Source organism: Harmonia axyridis, chromosome 2, assembly GCF_914767665.1.
Source record: "Harmonia axyridis chromosome 2, icHarAxyr1.1, whole genome shotgun sequence".
NCBI classification, from domain to species: domain Eukaryota; kingdom Metazoa; phylum Arthropoda; class Insecta; order Coleoptera; family Coccinellidae; genus Harmonia; species Harmonia axyridis.
This window is the reverse complement of record NC_059502.1, coordinates 9,294,142-9,316,732: the sequence shown is the minus strand read 5'-3', so window position 1 is coordinate 9,316,732 and position 22,591 is coordinate 9,294,142. Positions and strand designations below refer to the sequence as shown.

The following is a 22,591-nucleotide window of genomic DNA, read 5'->3' as shown; positions in this document are numbered from 1 at the left end:
GTTTTATTTGCAGATATTCTCATAGTTTCTTTTTTATTACATAGGCGTACAACTTTGCCTCCGCCGTTTTTTCCCGAAATTACAGGCTTTATTGTAGAAAACTAGTTATATATTTATAATACAAAGTATTGTCCATCGCTGGCCACTACTTTCTCCCATCTTTCGGGCAGCGTACGGATCCCGCGTTGAAGAAACTGGTCATCTTTTGAAGCGATCAATGATTCGATCCAATTTTTAACGTCTTCATAAACGCGTTGATTGCGTTCGATAACGATCGCCTGTGATTGTTTCAGTGGGTTTTAACAACTCATAATACACTACGCCGAGCTGGTCCCACCAAATACTGAGCATGACTGTGGAACCGTGAATATTCGGTTTGGTCGTCGACGTAGAAGCATGGCCGGGATATCCCAATGATTTTCAGCGCTTGGGAATATCGTAATGGACCCATTTTTCGTCTCCAGTCACAATGTGATGCAGAAATCTCTTCTGCCTTTGCTCTGCAAGCAGCTGTTCACAAGCAAACGAACGCCGTCAACTCGTACGGCACCCAATTTTCTTGTTTCTGAATCATTCCCATGACTTTCTGGCTTTTTGAAATGACTTGTTGCGTCAGACCCTATGATTCTACCAATTCTTGTTGCGTTTGACACGAGTCATGATCAATTAATGCTTCCAATTCCGCATCTTCGAAAACCTTCTTTCTTCTACCGCCATGCTGGTCTTCGACGACAAAATCACCGTTCTTGAAGCGTTGAAACCACTCACGGCTCTTTCTTTTACTAACAGCTGCCTCATTTACTTGATAGCATTCGATGAGCATCAGCCGCAGATTTCTTCATATGAAAACAGAAAATTAAAACCTCCCGCAAATGACGAGAATTTTGCTCGTAAGATGACATGTTCGATCGAGAATAACTTTATGACAGACACAAATCGACTGATATTTCGATGACATTATGTTCACAAATACCTTTTATTATGTATATATTTTATATATCCAGCCAGCTATTGCAAAACGGCGGAAGCGAAGTTGTACACCGAATGGATTTTTGTGTCCTATACATTACAAAACGTCAATATGAGATCTAAAGATTCTCGAAAACAGCCATATCCATTTCAAAAACGTTAAAAAATCGTAAAAAACAACCGTAAAAGCTACACCGCAAAGTTCCCAAATGAATTAATATTCGGCAACATCAGCGTCGATACAACGTAGCCTGGCATCAAAGAGAGAGACAGAACCCTCGAAGCAGATTTATTTTTAATAATGGCGAACGAATAAGGCATCGCTCGAGTGCACAACCCCCTGGGTAAATAAATAATACGGTTATTACCGGCCCGGTGAGTATCACGGTATACTCTACCGACTGAACGGAGTCCGACGGACCGATCCCACCCTTATGGCCCCCTTGCATAAGGCTCATTCTCGCCTGGCGGCTCCTGAAAAACACGTTAACGTAATTTGAGATAATTTCACGTGCTCTCGTCGTCTAGTTGGGTAAGATGTTCGGGGGTAGATAATGCGGAGCTTTAACGATAGGTCGGCTGGGGGAAGAGCGTTTTCAGGGCTGAATTTTCGCCGTCCCAACCCCCTCTCTGAGCGAGGGGTAATGTGCGGATTTGGAAAACGATACAGTTTTCGTTCTATCGCGACAACGTTGATATTTACTGCACGCAAGGCGTCGTAATTGAATTCATCCGCTTGGTTTGCGTTTTAGGGGATGGGGTGCGTAAGGGGTGGAGGGGGTAGGGAAGCCTGGATTTTTTGATGATGGGTGAATAATATTACTTTTTGTTTTGTCGAAATGGTGGGGAAGATAAGTATACGTATAACCCACAATAATAGGCCTTTGGCGTCGCGTAGAACAACTTTTTTCATGAAGAAAAGTTCATATAAACATATATCCTAACAAGCTTAGTTTTCGAAATACAAGGTGTTAGAGTTTGAAAAGAATCGTTTACTCTAGTATTATTATATTCATTGTTTTCATTTTCAAGTATTGAAGTCTGATAATGTAATGATTCGAATTAAGTGTCTCCTGCCAAAATTATCCAGAAGCGTAGATATAGGGGTGCGATAATCTTCTTTCAAGTGAAGATCTAAGCTACTTTCTTTTTTCCGAGAAAATTATTCCATTTCTGAAATCAACAGAGTTTCACTCAAAAATAAAATAATAATATATAATATAACCACGCCACTGGATCATTGAGGCAGGAGATATTACCTTATTCGAAACATTACATTGTCTTCAATACCCAAAAAGAGAATGAAAATAAAACAATAAATGTAGTACAATTATAACTGAAAAACTGTTTTTTTTTCAAACATCAACACCCTGTATCTAGGATATATGATTTTTTCATGAAGAAAGTTGTTCTGTCCGACGCCAAAGTTATTGAACTAAAATCTGGATCACCCTGTAGATATTTGTGTAGGTTTTTTATTACTGAAATTGGTGTTCAATAGGTTATTCCATTCAATCACGGAAATAAATAGGCTTCAACAGCGTGTTATCAAGATCAGAGCGCATTTGCAAAGACTGAGAGAAATTCAACAAGATTCAACAGGAAACTAATACCAAATTCCATTAGAATCAGATATAAATTGTACTTAGAAGTTAGAAGTAAAGGATGTGCGTACAAACATACTGACAGACACGAATTTTTGTATTCCATACATTCAAAACATAAACTGTGAAAACTTCAGAGGGAAGTCGAACGGCGCTAAATATATTAGGTATTGAAAATAATTAACCAAAATCAATGACAATGTCCTTTTTTTCTGTAGCATTGTTCAACATGAATAATCCCTGTCTACACCCAAGAATACACTCATGAAAACTGCATAAACTGAAAAAATCAAACATGAATATTTCATTGAAAATCGTCGTTGCTCCATTGTTTTAGTCCATTGTAATCTAATTTATTACCGGATTTTATGGATTGTGTTATTGAAGCAAATTCACTTTGGAATATTTCAATGATTAGGAGGTTAATTGTTAATTGTCTATTGCTCCTATGCTTGTCACTCTTTATTTTCGTTTTCACAATGTATGAAGGATATCACGAAAACATAATCGAAAAACGTTGAACGGCAAATTACCGTTTAAGGTCATTCATTACGTTTTAATCCAAATTTAGAACTAAAATATTCCATATTTTTTTCAACATTTATTAAGAGGAATATTTGCCTTTTTTTCAGTTTTTTCAACTCATCTCAAATTATTCGGTGATGATTATTGAGCACGTTTGTAAGAATAGCATATTGTCAGTTCGCATAAATATTACTCTATCTGGCAATTAAAATTGAGAAATTCAAAGAAGCCGCCAAATTATATTTTACGCGTCAGTGACGTAACTTGGAAGTATAAACAATCAAGTTGCGTCAGTGACGTAACTTGGAAGTATAAACAATCAAGTTGTATATCCGAAAGCGTTTGACTCAATTATTGATCAGTCGTTTTCTTCATGTGAAGATCTTTTCGATATGAAATAATAAACTTGTTATTATTTCATTGTTAAGTTTACTTTGATTCATCACATTCTTATTATAGCAATAAATTGGAAGATATAATTCAATGATAATCTCGTGATAATATGAATTATAAGAGTTTCAACAGTTTTTTTATGCATATTTAGAAACACAGTTTTTTTTGTCGAATTGACGTATTTCCTTTCTCACATTTTCATATATAAATGTCAGTAAATAGAAGAATATTTTTTATAATGTCCAATAAAAAATTTGAAACGAAATCGAGGACTTTTTTTTGTAGAGTAGACCATCATGTAGTAAGGGCTGCCACATTCTATAGGGTCTAAAAAGAATACATTAAGCAATAAAATAAAAATTCTATATTTATTTTCAGTCTTTCTCTTCCATCTGACATCACCAATTAACCAAACACCAGATAAATTCTAACCTTATCCACAACAAGCATCTGCTTCTTCTAAGGACATCAATTCCAAACTAATTAGAAGCACTACGGGGGACAAACCTCCACAACTCTGTATCTAAGAGATCAAACATCGATATTCCATAGGAAATAGGAAAGAAAACACCTCAAACTGGTAATGCTAATTTCCCACAGGACAGAGAACCGTATTTTTTACTTTCAGACAGGTGTCACCGTTGGGTACAAAGTAAAAGAGACATAAAACGTTAATATTGTCTCTTCGATTGAACATATTTGTCTACCATTGAACTGGCTTGTTTGTGTGTTCAGATAATGATTTCCACTTATAAGGGTACTCAAATGAAGCCAGTCATTTACGTAGAAGTAATAGTGTATCGAACCAATAAAAATTTGTTAGGAATTGTTGCGTTATACAGAGTGGCTCTCATAATTTAGCAGTCCAGCCGAATATTACCGAAAATAATGAGTTCTTCCATTTTGATTTAAAAAAACGAGTTCAGAGGTTTTTTTTCTGAAAAAACCCTTGTCATATAGATATGTGTAATTGGTGGAAAACCTGATTCACTCCGATATTAATGTGGACAGTTGTCGAAAACAGGATTATCAAATGTACAGATAAGGGCGTTGGTGAAATCAAGTTCATTAACTAATTATACCAAAGGTTATCTTCTTGGTTCATTCTAATGTGTCTTAAGTAATAGGGACAAGAATATGGGATTTTTCATTCATAACTTATTAATCAAGTGAGAGATATCGAAGAAAGAACATATTACTCATTATGTATTATGAGACCAACATATTCGATAAAGTCAGAGAATGATAAGCCCATAATCTATGAAGTTTTAATATTGAGGACCTACAGCATGGAAAATTTTTCGAAACAATAAAACATCAATTGATCAAAAGAATATTTTGTTACCAAATTTTACATGCAAAATTTGACCTAAGAGTGAAAACTATTGAATATTCGTCTATGAACCTTGAATAATAAAAAAAATAATCATTCGCAAAATTCCAATGTCCTTAATCAAAATTTTGCAAACATTTATAACGCAGATCGAAAATTGATCTTGATTTCCGTATGAAATACAATAGAAAATCTGGTAATCAAATTAAAATTGGCGAATATTCAGTAATACCAGGCCGATTGATTGACTGACCTATCTCACAATATGAAAGGAAAAACATCACAATTGAAATTTTGATAGTTAAATTAGAAAACAGAGAATATTCAATATCTTATACCGATCTAACTGACCTTTCCCACTTTTAAATTTTCAAGGGTACAACTACAATTGATATTTTGTTATTCTAATTTGAAAATTTTCATTCGACATGAATTTTCATACGAAAAATGGATCAATGTTTAAAATATTAGGAATTTTGCAATTGATATATTTTTTCGAATGAATATTTAACTGGTTTTGTTAAGTCAAATGTTGCACTTTTGATCCCTGCTTGGGAAATTATACTTCCAAAAATTCAACATAGACAATTATGGAATACATAATCTGGTATTTGCCACAATGTAACTACATACTAGCAATTTCCAAGCTTTTCTAGAAGACATCAAAATACTTCAAGAAAATATGTATTGGATTTTTCAATAAAAGGTTGCCGTTTAAAATATGTACAGGGTGGGCAAATTTCGATGTTTTGGCACTACAACTTTTAAACCAGAGGAGATAGACAAAATCTGATACCCTATGGTTATCATTTTTCTTCTGAGAAACTAACAAGAGTGATATTCATTTTTGGCCAACTTCTTTTGTTTTCGAGTTATATGCGAAAATTGTAAAAATGGCGATATCGAAAAACTTTTATATCTCGGCTAATACTGATGAGAGAGCTCTAAAATTAAAACATCTTACAGGCACTTTTTTACGTAGAATCCAGTGGCATGCTAGTCTTTTTAACAGGGGTTTTCAGTTAAGAAGCTATGACCCAAAATTATATTTTTTCAAATGGGAACACTAGATAACTGTGCCATTTTTCGAAAGCTTAATTTTTCTGGTTTAAAAGTTGTAGTGCTAAATCTTCGAAATTTGCCCATCCTGCACAAAGTGATAATAGGAACACTATGTGTTATTCTTCGACATTTTTAATGATATTTGTTGTTAGTAACAATTCGAACAATATTGGTTATAACAATCATTATTCCTAAAATTTATTGTTACCAAATAATTCTTCCTTCGAAATCAATACAAAATTTCCGATTCATAATCCACTAATAAATCCATAAATTCAAAGCCCTAACCGATTATGACCACACCGCGCGAAAGGTATACCGAAAGACCCATGAAAAAGCAGTAAAAACCAAATAGACGTAACAAAAGGACTGTATAAACTGAGCCGACACCCTTATTGTACCCGGGCATAAGGACGATATTCCACCGTCCTCATTCAGCAGATGGTCGCTACCCTCTTTCGGGCCTTAGTTACGCCGAATTTCACCCATCAAAATAAATATTAAATCGTTATAAATCAAAAGGGGCACGCTTTGGTCCCCCCCAACGCTAAAGTAACGCATCGTCGAGCCGTCTCTGTCTCGTCTGGCAGATCGTAGAGGGGGACGCCGCTTTAGGAATGATGTATCGTTTTCTGAGTCTTATTTTGCGGAGATAAATTCGATTTCAGTTAGTTTATCGGGGTGATTTTGTCGGTTTCGAGGGAGGATGCCTTAATGGCCTTGGTTCACGCACCGACGCCCAGCTATTTTGGCCGATATTTATATCTTTATCGGCTTTCCTTCTTTCTCACGCCGGCTTCGAAAACCTACTCGAAAAGTGTAGTAAGTAATGGCCCACAAGTAACAAAGGGAATAAGAGCACAATAAAAACTAACAAAAAGTCTCTATTTAATGTTGTAATATGTCTGATTTTAATATAAAAAAGATGAGGAAAGCATTAGCAATATTTGCATGCCATCAGAAAAGAATTTTTCATGTTTCAGTCGGATTTAACAACTCATAATACACTACGCTGAGCTGGTCCCACCAAATACTGAGCATGACATGGAACAGTGAATAATCGGTTTGACCGTCGATTTGGAAGCTTGCCGGGATGTCCTCATGATTTTCTGCGCTTGGGATTATCGTAATGAACCCATTTTTTGTCTTCAATCACAATGCGATGCAAAAATCCCTTCTGTCTTTGCCTTGCAATCAGCTGTTCACAAGCAAACAAACGCTGTTCAACATCTCTCGGCTTTAACTCGTGCGGCACCCAATTTCCTTACTTCTGAATCATTCTCATGACTTTCAGTCGTTTTGAAATAGCTTGTTGCGTCACTCCCAATGATCCTGCCAATTCTTGTTGCGTTAAACACGAGTCTTGATCAAGTAATGCCTCCAATTCTGCATCTTTGAAAACCTTCTCTCTTCCACTGCTCTTGAAGCGTTGAAACCACTCTCGGCACGTTCTTTCACTAATAGCGGCCTCACTATAGATATTTGAGAGAATTCGATGAGACTCAGCTGCAGATTTCTTCATATTGAAGCAGAAAATTAAAAAATCCCGCAAATGACGAGAATTTGGCTCGTAAGCTGACATGTTAAATCGAGAATAACTTTATGATGCAGACACAAATCGACTAATATTTCGATGGCGTTACTAACCGCTACAGCCATGTATTGCAAAACGGCGGAAGCAAAGTTGTACACCTAATAACATAACATTATTGGATCGTATGAGTGCAGAAATTGAAAAAAAACGTACTCAGCTTTGAATAAGCACAATTCTCTTACACCCAGACAATCGAGCAGACAATACTCCTTGTTACAAATCAATGAAAACCAAGGTCAATTGAACAAATTGTGCCTCCAACTGCTCAATTTCCAGATCTGGCCCCCCAATGATAACTTGGTTTTTGCAGACGTCAGAAGAATTCTTCAGGAAAAGAAACTGGTATCTAATAGCCTCTAATGAAGAAGTGATTGCCTAGGTAGTAACCTATTTCGAAAGCAAAGATGAATCTTTCTGCAGAAAAGTATCACTCTCTATATGTTGACACATCGAGTCGAATTTTCAAGAAATTTGTGAAACTTATTGATTGAAATGTAACTTACTGAATTGTGAATGCGTGGACCATTTTGCAGTTTCTACTTCTGGCATTAATAGGACCACCATGTATCACTGAACATACATTAACAGACGATTAGGCGTGGTTCACAGCCTCAAAAGAATCGAAGCCATTGTTACACCTTCTGTTAATTATAGAACGCCTTGAAAATGTGTTACGCCTGTGAAACTCATCGACTGTTATCAATTCATTAATTTTTCACGTCCCAAATGATCATTACAGAAGTCATTACAGTGTTAAATCGACCACAAAATGGCACGGCGGCCCTCGTAGGACGAAACAACGTTCATTAGAAAATGAAAAATGGAAATTTGGATAAATTTTAATTAGACTGTTTCCCAACGCACCTCCGTATACGTTCATTATTTTTTTAGGTATCGCATTGTTCGGAATATCGGAAATATTAATTGTCTGAAGAAAGGCCAGTTCCCCCACCATAACCAAATTCCGAACGCCCAATTCTTTGTGAATAATTCATCCTAAAATAGTTATTATTTATGCTTTCTTAACTTGAGGAAGCTATAAATTATGCTAATCAGTTGGAAACAATGTAAATTAAATGTGTTTTGAAAATTCCTCGTGAAATATTCTTTAATGAGAATATAACATAGAAATGTTTATGTAACTTTTGGATAGAAGTCATACCTCACAATGGGATGGCAAGATCTCAACATGCGATAGCCGAACTCATTAGCTTAAAATAAATGTCCTACGAGAAAAATTATAATAAAAATGTGTTTAGAATAAGATTGCAACTAAGCCTATACACAACATGTAAATGTGTTTGGATTAGGCTAAGAAATTGTTCACCGTTTGTCAATAAAGTTACATGATTTAACGTTCGCCAGAATAATGTAATATAGATTACTCAAAATTGAAGTAATGTTCAATTTCATAACTCCGAAAAATATTTAGGTGTGTATTTATAGTGTAGATTAGTGGCTAGAGGAAAGGAAATAAGAATTCTGTAAAGAACCTTCATTTCCGGACTTCGTCGAAGCTAGAAACCACAATATGAAACAATCTTCTTTATCCTACATTATCATTACTACTACATCATTAAAATATATAAAATAAAATAACATAAAAAGGGCAACAAAGTCACACCAAGACCAAAAAGAAGAAATATGTAAACTTTGCCAACCCGTAAAGAAGAAAATAAGCCGTTTAGATTCATCATCAACATACCTATGCTTGTGAATTATTCTTTCCTTCAGGGAGTATAGCAAACTTTTTATCATATTATGTGAAAATGTTGTCTATTCGATAAGCAACAAAAGGCAATATACGTCAGAATTCAATAATAACTACTCAGGAGAAACAGACAACTAAACATGATTATCGGATGTCAACACAATACGTTCCTGAAATTTTAATTTTGACTCATCATTGTTTTATACATATTAATAATGTTATTGCATATTGAACTTGAAATCTGCACGTCATCAGCTCGCCATGTCTTCCAATTAGATGTGCATCAACTTTAACATATTTTTTTATAATTATTTTCTATTTTTAAAGTGGTGTACATGATGTTGTATGATTATATTAACAGAAGTCCAATTTTATTATTCTACAATTTTTTTAGGGATATAAGTGTTTCTAATTCGATAGCTTGTTATTTCTCAATTTTGAAAGTCTTTTTTGTTCAAATTTCGCTGTGCACGGTCCAAAGTACAGTTCACAATTCTGATCATTGACAATAATCAACTGAAACAATGTATCCTCGAGTTATTTCATCTGAATGGTAGGTCCATTCGAATGACTACTAGCAAACCAGTTTCAACAGAGATGATTTATAGACAGATTATACGGCAGTAGGCCATGATCGACTCTGATGGATTAAACTGCGATTTTATAACCAGTCTATCCGAAAATATGAGGCATTTTTTATTGATAAGGGTTGCCTCGGCTTTTTTGATGCTTTTACCGAGTGCCCATATAAAGCTGATTGTATTTTTGTGATGTAGTCCGGTCTTGTTTTTACATGGTTTTGCTTTATTCTCGTTGGCGATTTTATAATGGAAGAATGAAATGTTCGGGTGCCGTTCGAAAAAAAAAATTGAGTCAACTGTGTGAATACTGCGAATTGCTCTTACTTGGAATCAGGAAATTCTGACCGCTAGTTAGTTTAAAATCAAAAAACTGTTTTTACATATTAATGTCATGTGATGTGCTATGATGTTATTTACGATTACTTCATCTAAATAAGACTTTTGTTTGAAACAAAATTTTTTTTTGATATTCTGCTTCGGTTCTGATGGAGTATCTACAAGACATTTCTGATCGGAAAACGAGCGCTCAGAAACGCAAAATTCAATGTAGATAGTTTAATATTTGAGTGAATTGACCATACATGATATACGAGTAGATTATATGCTGAATATCACGAATGCATGCATTCATTTTATTGAAGACTGCCAATCATCAACTTGATTCATTGGTAAAATCAACTTTTTCATTAATATAATGAAATTGATGAGAATGAGAAAAATGATGAGAATATCTAACTGAAATATGACAGAATGAAAACCAGCGCGAAGGGCAAACAAAAACTTAACAACGATAAAACAGGTCTTGCACTTTTTCTTTCATACAAACGAAATTTATTCGCAGAATGGTGGCTTCAGATTGGCCAACTTTACAATAGGGGAAATGATCCTTGAAACCAGTTCAATGTTGTTCATTTCTCATGGCAAGATTTTAAAGGAACCTCTATAATTCAATGATAATGAACTTAGACCATAGATTTCAATAAATAGAACGATGTAAGATCGAGTACAGGATGTCCCAAATTCGATGCTCACTGAAAGCATCTCGAGAACTACTCGAATACTCGGAGAAAAAATCTTTCAAGTACCCCCGATCTCTATTTTCGAAATAATATGATATCAGAAAGCAGATCAAAGATATTTTGAATCGTTCTTGAGTTACTGGACGTTTCTGAAAAAATTCTGTTTCAAATATTTTCTAGGTATCTCTTGGTTTAAATTCAAGATATTCCAAAAATTCTAAAACGTTTTTATCAGTATTTTTTATGATTTATACTATACCCAAACAGATCATAAAAATGAATTACCATATAAGAGATATAGAGGAGAAGAAGTACTTTTTTAAATGGGGCACTCGATATTCTCCAACAGTTCTTTAGCCGCAGATTTGTTGAAAAGCTTACCGTTACCGGTTTTTCAAAAATGTGAATATCTCGAACAGAAATTAAAATATAGCGAATTATTTGAAACAGTCACTTTTCAGGAACACCCTGTAACTCGAGAACGAAGCAAAATTTTTACAATCTGACTCCTAATATCCTATTATTTTGCAAAAAAAGGTCGAGGGTCCTTGAAGATTTTAGCTCTAAGTCTTATAGTTCTCGAGATGTTTTCAGTGAGCATCGAATTAGGTACACCCTGTACAACAAAAAAGTTTTGGCCGAAGAAAACTAACTGATTCATCGAAATAGTGACATTAGAGATGTCTAAAACGAAAATCCAGTACCTTGTCCACCATATCGACCAGAAATATATCGAATCAATCTCCCGTCCGACGTACGCCACTGGAGCCGTCCTGCCATTCACAGAACGTCCGAAAAAACACTGGCAATTAATGTAACATCCATGTCAGCACTAAGAAACAGACAAGTCATCACTACCGTCATATCACGTAGATGCGCTCTCCAAGAACCAGCCAACTCGTATAAAATTCTCGTTATCATTAATTAAGCACGAAAATTCCTGCTTATTGACTTTAATATTTATGAACTCCACAATGCGGACCATGTTTTGCGAGACTGAGACTGCCTTCAGGCCGGATTCTTAATAATGCGCCTGCTATGTCCCATGACAATGACAATTGGAGGTAAAAAATAATATCAATCAATTTATTGGAATGGTTGAGGAACAACCGTTAGGTTGCAAGAGACGCCATATGGTATCCTGTGAGACCGTGGTCTGGAAACACGGAGTCGTGGAACTGTCATCTGATGTGTCACAGAATTGCGTTATTCACCTGATGGCAGATTTCGTTGATTATGTTGCTCCAGCAGTTCTGCTGAGACGGCACCGTTCCATGATATAGACACTGAACTAAAAGACATGTAGGTTCATAAATTCATAGATAAAATTCAGTGTGTGTATAAGAAAATGATATCCAATCATCAATTTTGTATTGTTCAAATTTCATTTTGCTTTATATTTATCAGATTCTCCCTACCTTTCAGGTAAGAATCGTATGTGCATTCATTTTTGTCAATTTATTAAACACTTGGACTTTTGAATCGAGATCTAATCTAGCAAGAATTTGATTTGTTGCCAATGTAAGTAGGTAATTTTTTCAAACACCTGGAAAGCAATAGAATTGAATAGAGTTGGATCATATTTTCAGAGCGAAGAAGCGAAAAACAAAATTAAGTATTCAAAGATAGATAGATTTATAGTGGGTTTCATAATAGTATATTCTAAAACAAATGATGGATCTTTCAATTTGTTCAGAATGAAGAGAACTATAAATGACAAGAATTTGTAGAACCTCTAGTATATGAAGATGAAGAAGTTGAAATAACTCAAAACTGCACTGTTGCACAATGTAATGCCAAAATTGTTAATATCCAATTTTTGGTATTAATAGTATATTCTAAAACAAGTTGCAGAATGAGCTCCTATTCCAACACGAATGCGAAATTCGCAAACGAACTACGAAGGAGCGAGTTTTCGAACGCATGAGTGTTGGAATTGCCTTCTACAACGAGTATTAAACGATATATTCTCTATTTCAGTCAAGTTTTGTGGAATTTTGTCGAAATTCAATTAAAAATTCAGATTAAACTTCTTAGTGACTTTTGTATTCTATCTTGGCAGTTGGTGTGACTGTTACGAAAATTGACAGATAAAGGAATTCGAATTTGAATCGTACGTTTCGAATTTCGAAATAATGTACAATTTTTCATTAAATTCATGAATTATGTCTGACGAAATCGATTCAACACCACCGAAATTAAGAGAAATTTCGAATAATGTTGCAAATCATTTCACTATTGACGTGTATTGAAATTTGATAGGGATCGGAAGTCAGTGTAGACAACCACAAAACGAAAAATATAACTGAAAACAATACTGTAATGAGTTCATTACAGCTCTGTTTTTAGTACTGTAATGAATTCATTAAGATACTGAAATAGAAAAAACATTTACCGTGGTGATTTGCTCGATCAAATAATGTATATGTTCAATTTCAGTTGATTTTTGACACTTGACCATAGAGTCAACAAGATTGACCGATCAGAGAGTTGATCGGTCGATCAAACTTTTATGAAACCCGTCATTACTATTCAAAAACTACTGTAAACCAAATGTACATGAATTCAATGAAAAAGTTCGTTATATTGATGAATTCAGTCATCATTATCAACCGTGGAAGAGAAACATGAATACAATGAAAAGTCATTCATCATATCGATGAATTTTGTTCATTGTATCAAGGAACCAATTTCAATAAAACAATGAAATCTTCATTATTACAATGTTCGGTTCTTTGTTTGATCGGTTGTACTTTGTATAAATAATGTATTACTGTTATTTGAAATTGTTCGGAGATTATGAATTAGAGTTTACTGAAATAACTGAAGAATTTGAAATGATTTCAAATGGAGTAAGCCTGATGATGGTTTATTAAAACTGAAAGCAACTGCCAAAGAATAATAGTTAATATTGTGTTTTAATATAAATGTTAATGTATATCATCTGCTGATATTTTCATATAACACTCCATATAGCATAATATTATCATTGATCTTCACGGTTCTGAAATACTGACTTCTTTTTTCTAAACTGTTGCCAGAAATGCCTATGTGGAAGTTTCCCATTTGTTACAGCCTTCATCTATTGTAATCGTCTTGCAACTAAACTTAATAGTATAGCAGAGGCTTAATCTAATTCTTCAATCACAATAGAACAAAAACCCCGCATTTTTAGTGTAAATGAGCAATATTTTAATTTGATCAGTACCTAGATTGTCAAAAATATACAATCGCTTTCCAGCTTGAATAAAAAAATTCAATATCGACAAATATCCACTACATCAGCATTATTTCTACAAAAGCTTCACGGCCATCAACAAAAAAAACCATCTCCGAGCGAACATTTTTAGTTTATTCAACAAATCCACTCTATCCAAATAATTCCCGAAACAAAAACTCAGCAGAACAGAACGTAATAAGAGAACGCTCAGTCAACTCCGTTGTTTACTCTTCAGAAACTTCAAAGGAACCGCCCTGATACGGCATATCGTTTTGAAGAGTGCCTGTTCAAACAGTCGGCTCAAAGAGGAATATCTTATCTTGGAGTTTTGTAGGTGTAAACCCGTGTTTGATCTGCGGGAAATATGAATGAAGGGAACTGTGACGAACTGGGGAACTTCTATACCGTCCTCTTTGCCGTAACGCCCACAAATTAGAGGTTAGCCGAGGGCCTGAGGCCTATAATTATGACACCTTCTGGTTGATGGGCTGACAGCGTGGTGATTTTTGATTTATGGTGTGGGTTTAGACGATGATTGGGTTTACAAGGTGGTACAATGGGTATTGAAGTAACAGATCATTAAGTAGATGAAGACATTATTCTTTTGCTGGTTTATTGGACGTATCATGGTTTTGGTGTTATAGTAAGACCTCTCATGATTGAATAGACCAAATTATGGCCATAAACACATCAATTTAAAACGTGCAAAGTACTCGGTGATGGATCTTTCAATTTGTTCAGAATGAAGAGAACTATAAAAGAAAAGCATTTGTAGAACCTTTAGTATATGAAGATGAAGAAGTTGAAATAAGTCCGAAACTGCACTGTTACACAATGTAATGCCAAAATTGTTAATATCCATTTTTTGGTAATAATAGTATATTCTAAAACAAGTTGCAGAATGAGCTCCTATTCCAACAAGAATGCGAAATTCGAAAACGAGCTACGAAGAAGCGAGTTTTCGAACGCATGAGTGTTGGAATTGCCTTCTGCAACGAGTATTAGACGATATTTTCTCTATTTCAGTCAAGTTTTGTGGAATATTGTCGAAATACATTGAAGAATTCAGATTATATATCCTAGTGACTTTTGTATTGAATCAGTTGGTGTGACTGTTACGAAAATTGACAGATTACGGAATTTGAATATGAATCGTACGTTCCGAATTTTAAAATAATTTACAATTACGCATTGAATTCGTGGATTATGTCTGACGAAATCGATTTAACACCACCAGAATTAAGAGGAATTGCGAAAAATGTTGCAAATCATTTCACTATATCCAAATTATATTATATTGACGTTTGTTGAAATTTGATAGGATTGGAAGTCAGTATAGACAACCACAAAACGAAAAATATAACTGAAAACGATGCACTGTTTTTAGTACTGTAATGAACTCATTACGATACTGAAATAGAGAAAAACTTATATAACAAGTATAAAACTTTTGTTAATCAAAAAAGAATAGAGATGATACAATTGCGGACATGCGGACAATAACAAAAGAAGAGCGTATTTTTTATGTCATCATTACTTCAAATGCTATGAACTAATTGAATTTCTAAAGCATCAAGAAATTCAGATTTTGGTTCCAGCAAGAATTGAGAAAAATAACAAATTTATTTCATTTGACGAATAAATATCATTCAGAAACATTTTTAATTCAATATGAATATCAAAAAATTTACAACATTGTATCCTTGTCCCTTTACATTATAAAATATCTTTATGATATATCCGTTTTTTTTGTCTTGGAATACTATTCCAATTCGAAGAATGACCAACCTAAAGGTTAGTTGGTTATTAATATTTTCTAATTTTTCGAATTGGAATTATATTCCGAGACAAAAAAAAAAGAATATATCATAAAGGTATATTGTGAAGAGAAAAGGACACAATGTTGTGAATCTTTTGATATTCATAGTAAATAACCTTCATCAAGTTGACTCAATTAACTTGTATAATTTTTAATTCAGATTTCTGTTAGTTCAAATTTGATCCCACGATTTTCTGATCAATGTTGTATAGAAAAGATTTGGTTAAGTTAGGTTTAATCACAAATTATAATTGGAACTGGTAACATTTTGGACAACTATTGAGTACATAGGTAGGTATACCTATCAAATAAAACATTTTATGTAAAAAGTTCTTTTTACTGAAGAATACCACTTGAAACCTACTACATTAAAAATGTGAATTGAGGCAATTTGTACATGGTAGAGGAATAATTGTTATTTTTCAATTCAGTTTATCTGACACTCATCATTAAAATTTCGATCTACTTCTGTGATAAACTGAAGAACCCTTTATTTCAATGAAATTCTAACCACAGAATCTCCGTCTACCTTTCAAGTGTCACCACGACCATCGAGCATTATATGACAAGTTCCTGTCAACTGTCAAAGAGTGGGAAACGTCAGTATTTCGCAGGAATATCTACATATGGATTTCCTGCAGAGGGGGGGCAAAAACGCATAAATCCAGTTCGAGACATCGTCAAGAGTCGCGAGATACTAATCACTCCACATTCGTCATTAAGAAGTTAACGATTCCCCATAGACATTACACGAGGTGTATCCGGTGAAATGAATAATCCAGGAAGCATTTAGCTGGCATTCTGACGTTTTTTGTACCGTCTGCACAATGCTAATGTTACGACTAAGATCGAAGTTGCTGCGTTGTGAACCGTCTATTACTTTTTCCACGTTTCTGGTCTCGAATGAATTGCCAGCTAGGATCTTTTGTGGCACTTCTTCAGTTCCCTCGACTTTCGAACGTATTCTACGTGTTTTTTGACGGATGAGGCATTGGTGTAGTGACAGTTGGACGAGCGCCATCTATGTTTGAATTTTCTATGGTTCTGAAGAAGCTATCAACGTGAAATTTCGCATGAAGCTTTTAATAGTTATTTTATAATATATACAGGCTAAATCTCAACCTGATCGAATCTACCTCACAGAAATATTGGATATTTCCTCAACAATTTTCTTCCTAAATTTTGTATGGTTCTGATGATGTGACCAGCTTGAAATTTCATACAAAGCTTGGTGTTGTTATTCCATATCGAAACTCAAAATCTCTACTCTGTCGGTTTTTCGGCTACGAAAATATTGGGTATCGAGTTGTGTATATATTTATTTTTTTCGTTATTGAAATTAACAATTACAAAATCTGGAAAAAACAGTGCTGTAATGAACTCATTACAGCATTGTTTTCAGTTATATTTTTCGTTTTGTGGTTGTCTACACTGACTTCCGATCCTATCAAATTTCAACACACCTCAATTGTCAATATAATATAATTTGGATATAGTGAAATGATTTGTAACTATATTCACAATTTCTATTAATTCTGGTGTTGTTAAATCGATTTCGTGAGACGGAATTCACGAATTTAATGCATAATTATAAATTATTTCAAAATTCTGAACGTACGATTCAAATTCAAATTCCGTAATCTGTCAATTTTCGTGATAGTCACACCAACTGCCAGGATACAATACAAAAGTCACTAGGATGTACCTATACTCGGAATTTTTCAATGAATTTCGACAATATTTCACAAAACTTGACTGAAATAGAGGAAATATCGTCTAATGCTCTTTGCAGAAGGCAATTCCATCACTCTTTTACATTTTTACATTCGTGTTGGAATAGGTGCGCATTCTGCAACTTGTTGTAGAATAGTATTACAGAATCCTAGACGGATTATGTCTCTGATTTGTGATCATACAAGAAATTCATAGATACATGACAGATACCTGAACGTTTTGTTTTCGAAATTCCAATATACCAAATACCAAATCATAAAATGAAGAATTCAGTGTGATCAACAGATTCGGCTTTAAATTGGTGCAGATTAAAATCTTAACCAGCTTTCTTAATAATGGAATGTGAAAATGGTGAAACTCTATGGTGGTCTTATTGCCCATTATGTTAACGAGTAAAGTATGTTTTATAATTACATATCAGATAATTAGATTACCGATGTTTCATTGATGTTTGACAATCTTATCGGCCAAGCCTTAAACCAATAGAAAATGTTGCTAAGTGACTGTCACTTCCTGTAATCATAACGCTGTTATAATTAATGATGTAGCGGAATTGAGGAAGATTTCAAGAATAATTTACAGAGCAAACCAACAAACGGAAAAACCTAATCATGACTAGCATGATTCTATAATTTCTGAAATATGAATGAAAATGAGTTTCTGGCTCAATAAATCCAAGATTCATCTCCATGAAATGTATCTATAATCTATTTTTATAAGAAAATAATACTGCGATCCTGACATTAATTTTGCGCATACGAAAAAAATAAAAATCTTATATATTAGAAAATACCTATTAGGTATCCAATCAATTAATTTTGTATTATTACAAAAGAGATATATAATTTGCTTTATATTAGTCAGATTGTGTTATTTGTTTCTGGACTTTTGGTAGGAATCATAGTGTGCATTCATTTTTGCCAATTTATTAAACACTTAGATTTTCCATCAAATTCTGATCTAGCAGGGATATAATTTATTGCCAATATACCTAAGTTGGTAAGCCTTTTAAGTATCTTGAAAGCAAATTCCAAAGTTTGAAAGGAGTAGGATCACAATTTAGAGTGAAGAACAGGATAAAGTTCAATAGCATTCGATAGCATTTAGCATTCAAAAACTACACTGACCCAAAAGTGTACATAAATCAAGGAAAATGTTCATTGTATTTAAGAATTGAGTCATAATTTTTCAACCGCTGAACAGAAACATTCATGCGATGGAAAATTTATCATATTGATGAATTTATTGTTTGTATCAAGAAACAATTTCCATTGAACCAATGAAATGTTCAATATTACAATGTTCGCTTCATTATTCTATCGATTGTACTTTGTATAAATAATGTATTACTGTTCATGGAAATCGTCTAAGCAGGTAATGTACGACTTTATACCTACATCTAATGAAAAAAGGTCTCTTCTATCCAATGAATATTTAACGAACACTCAACATAAAATTCAGAATCGTGATTTTAATGAATAAAGATTCAAAAAGCAACCTTCTTCATTATATGAAAAATATATAATACCCATCTAATGAAATAAGGTTGATGAATGAAATTTTTTCAGCGTGAGCACATATTATATCAGTCTTTGTTACTATTTTCTTCCACAGACAGAGCTAATATTTAGTATAGAATTGAGTTGTAAACATTTTTTAAGAATAAGATACTTAAATTTAATTGATTTCTATTTCACTCGCTGTTTTGCGATGTGCGATGATAAGACCAAAACAAACTAGTTCAAGAACTAGGTAGGTATATAGGTAACTTTAATAGATCTTCAATTCAATGAAGTAGAGAAGATGCAAATTTTATAACCCTTTTTTAACATAAATGTACCTAACTAAATCCATTAAGAGAAGGATTTCGTTTCTATTCATGAATGTTGTTAATGTATCTTTAGATAGTTAGGTAGGTACCTAGTTATTCTAATATTCTTTTTGTCTTGGTACTAGAATTTCAGACTACATGGATAAAGAACAAACTTAAAATTTCCACTACTTCAATTTGTTATATTGGAATTCATGTGATAATATTTTGATGAGCAAAATGCTACCGGTATTACTTTTTCTTCAAGACATTTTATGAAATAAAAGCTCTTCTGAGGAAGAATAGCATACCAAAAAACGTTTTTTCAATGTGAAAGTAACCGCTACAACGAATTGCACCACATTGCTTCCTTGCCAAAATGAGGCAGTCTCAGAAATGTCAACACAACCGGAATATCTTGGGCGCCAGAGCCAAGCAGCGATGCGCAAGGCCCTTGATACTAATTAGAGAGCCAAAATCTAGCTCGTACCTGAGTATTCGGTGATGCACGAAAGCCAAACTGGGACATGGTTGTCCCACACGGGACACACAGCTCTCCTCAAAAGCCCTCGGCTGGAAGCATCGCACAGAGGAAGTGTTTTATATCTTGGATACACAATAACACAAACGCACAGTCACAGACGCGTATTCAGTTCACAGATCGATGGTAGCACACGTAAGCACGGTAGCACGCAAAGTTCGAAAATCGGCAGTAATGTAAAACGTAGTTCACAAGCAGGTGATAATTGCATCGGCGATGGTCGTGTGCCTCTTTCTTTCTGTCGGTAGGATTTTTGCCAGTCGGCCCGGTGGGTGGAGCGGAGTGGGGCCAGGGGAGGGGGCCGATCTGCGGTCAGAACGATTCATGCGACGGGTCCTGTTTTTGCCACCGACTACAGAACGCGACTACTAACTGATGTCACGGAATTCTTTTAACGGCGACAAATTGTCGCGCGATCACAACACACAAGCGCAGTAGTATTCGCGGCTATTCCGCAGGAAAAAAGTACAAGCGGATGGTGGCGGGGCAAGTGTTAGGTCTGGCTTTCCTCGGGGGACCGCGCCAGCCGATATAACGCTCTCTTTACCGCTCTCTTTCTGAGATACATTTTTGCAGCCTCCCCTCCGCCGTTCCACCACTAAAAATCGCGCCCTACTTCTTTTTCCGTGCCCCTCCCGCCGTGCATTTTTCCCCTCTACGGGCCGGGCCCAGCGAGCGCTCTTCAATCCGTCCCGGTTACGCCCCGCCCCGCCTACACGTCTCGCCCAATACGGATCGCATGATGGATCGACCGCGTGTAGCTGAGCGCTGACATCGGGCTCTTTCATCGCTCGTCGTGTCTAACCGAGTCTCGTGTTCTCGCCTCGGCTCTACATCTCCGCTCTTTTGCTTCTGCTTGTCATTTTTCTGTCTTGATAATTCCCCTCGTTCTGCAGATCCCCCCCAGAACTTCATCTTGATCGGTGTGATCGGTGTCTTGCAAGGAGTTACCTGTCCGTAATGGGGCATATTGCTGCGATACCCCTTGCGCTCGTCCAGGGTACCTACAAATAATTCCGATTTTAGAATTCATTCTCTGGATTCTCTGGATTCCAGTTTTCGCGAAAATACCAAAATGCATTTTAGACCTTCCCGTATAACTTTGATTTCATGTTTGTCTGTTGGTGTGTGTCGGCATTTTCTGGTAACAGCTTTTAACTTCCACAATTTTCAACCAAATGAAATGAAATTTGGTGTGAGTATTCAGTTTGGGTTTCAGATAGTTCTATAAAAAATTCTGCCTAATCAAATAAATGGTTTGCGCTGAACATGCGCAAAGGTAAAATTCCCTGGATTTCCATATCTTGCAATCTACTAATCTGATATTGATGGAGTTTGGTATGGTTATATGGTTTTGGACATTGAAGGTTTCATAGGAATTTGAGAGTTTTTTGGATATAAGGTGCTCCTTGCGAATACACATAGTATGTTTCATTATAAAACATAATGCATAACGCATTGCAGAGAATTTTTTCAATTATTTATTAGGTGAATGAGATACATCTTTTTGGACACCCGAATATCTTTTGAGAATTCAAGATATTCTTGAAACAACTATATTTAAGAGACAACAAATTTTCATATGGGCAAATATAATAGGTATGCATAGGTACTATGATCTCGGGATAATCAAACATTATTCTCAGCTTTTAAATCGAGTGGAATTCGTATAGACCACGAATGTATTGAGGTCTGTTTGACCCGTAGGCCAATTTTGGGATAATGTAACTGAAGGAATACTGATTTTCACATAGGAATATCGTACATAATATATATTCGATTATTGATAATCAGTTTTACTACTTACTAAACCTACCACCAGTCGTTGATAATAACTTTAAATCTATGATCTGAAATTGAACACAGAAATAATTGAAAAGTCTTCAAATTCATAGATAATGAATAGTGATGACAACTAGCGCTTAGCTTGTACCATATCACTAACATTTGTTTACATATTTCGAATCTGGGAACTACTTGTAATCACAGAAAATCTACTCTTATTTCTCCCCAGCACTCTTGACCACGAATTTCAATGAACGCTCGTTATTTTTGATATGACGGGAATACACCTGAATTTTTAATTCTTATACCTAGTAGTCTGACGGTGGATTTCCATTATGGAAAGTGTCTGTCAATATCCATCTTTCGATAGTTGCCCAATTAACATTTATGTGAATTTTATAGATTAACCCTAAAATTTTTCAACTTTGATAGTATCTGGCGAGGGATTTCAACTATGCAAAATGCTTTGTTACTATGACGAGCTCGTCGTATACTAGATATTCCTTCATAACGCATTAAATGAACGAAACAATAGAAAAACCACTATCCCCCTTGCTAAATCACAAAATATGGCATTACATCAAAAGCAACACTCCAACCAAAAATAATGGAGCTCTCACCATGTATTTCCGACTTCCGAAGAGTCCTGCGTAGACATTCCCAATCTTAAATCCCGCCTAATATCGAGAACAACTGATAAATCCATAATTCTCCTGTTAACACCCGTACCCTCCCCTCTCCTCCGCCAACCTACCCCTCAATTCCTTCCAAATTCGCTCCAAATCAAACCGCAACTTCCACCGTATCCAATTTTTATCCGTAGTTGAACTTGTCGGCGTTGTAGCCTGGAGGCGTGAGTGAACCCGCCGAGCGTCATACCCTATTAAGTAT

At 35.0% G+C, this 22,591-nt stretch overlaps 1 protein-coding gene across 2 annotated transcripts in view; it reads right to left on the bottom strand.

Annotated features, from left to right (window-relative positions):
- LOC123674086 (homeobox protein caupolican) overlaps positions 1–20,734 on the bottom strand; it is a 50,448-nt gene extending 29,714 nt beyond the window's left edge. Inside the window, exon 1 of one of the 2 annotated variants that reach the window (XM_045608952.1) lies at positions 19,865–20,734. In XM_045608952.1, coding sequence (XP_045464908.1) covers positions 19,865–19,903 — 39 coding nt within the window. In that variant the 5' untranslated portion in view covers positions 19,904–20,734. Of the gene's footprint in view, positions 1–11,495; positions 11,639–19,864 lie in introns of those variants that run through there. The other variant, XM_045608953.1, reaches the window with a different exon arrangement.
- Positions 20,735–22,591: the final 1,857 nt, after the last annotated feature.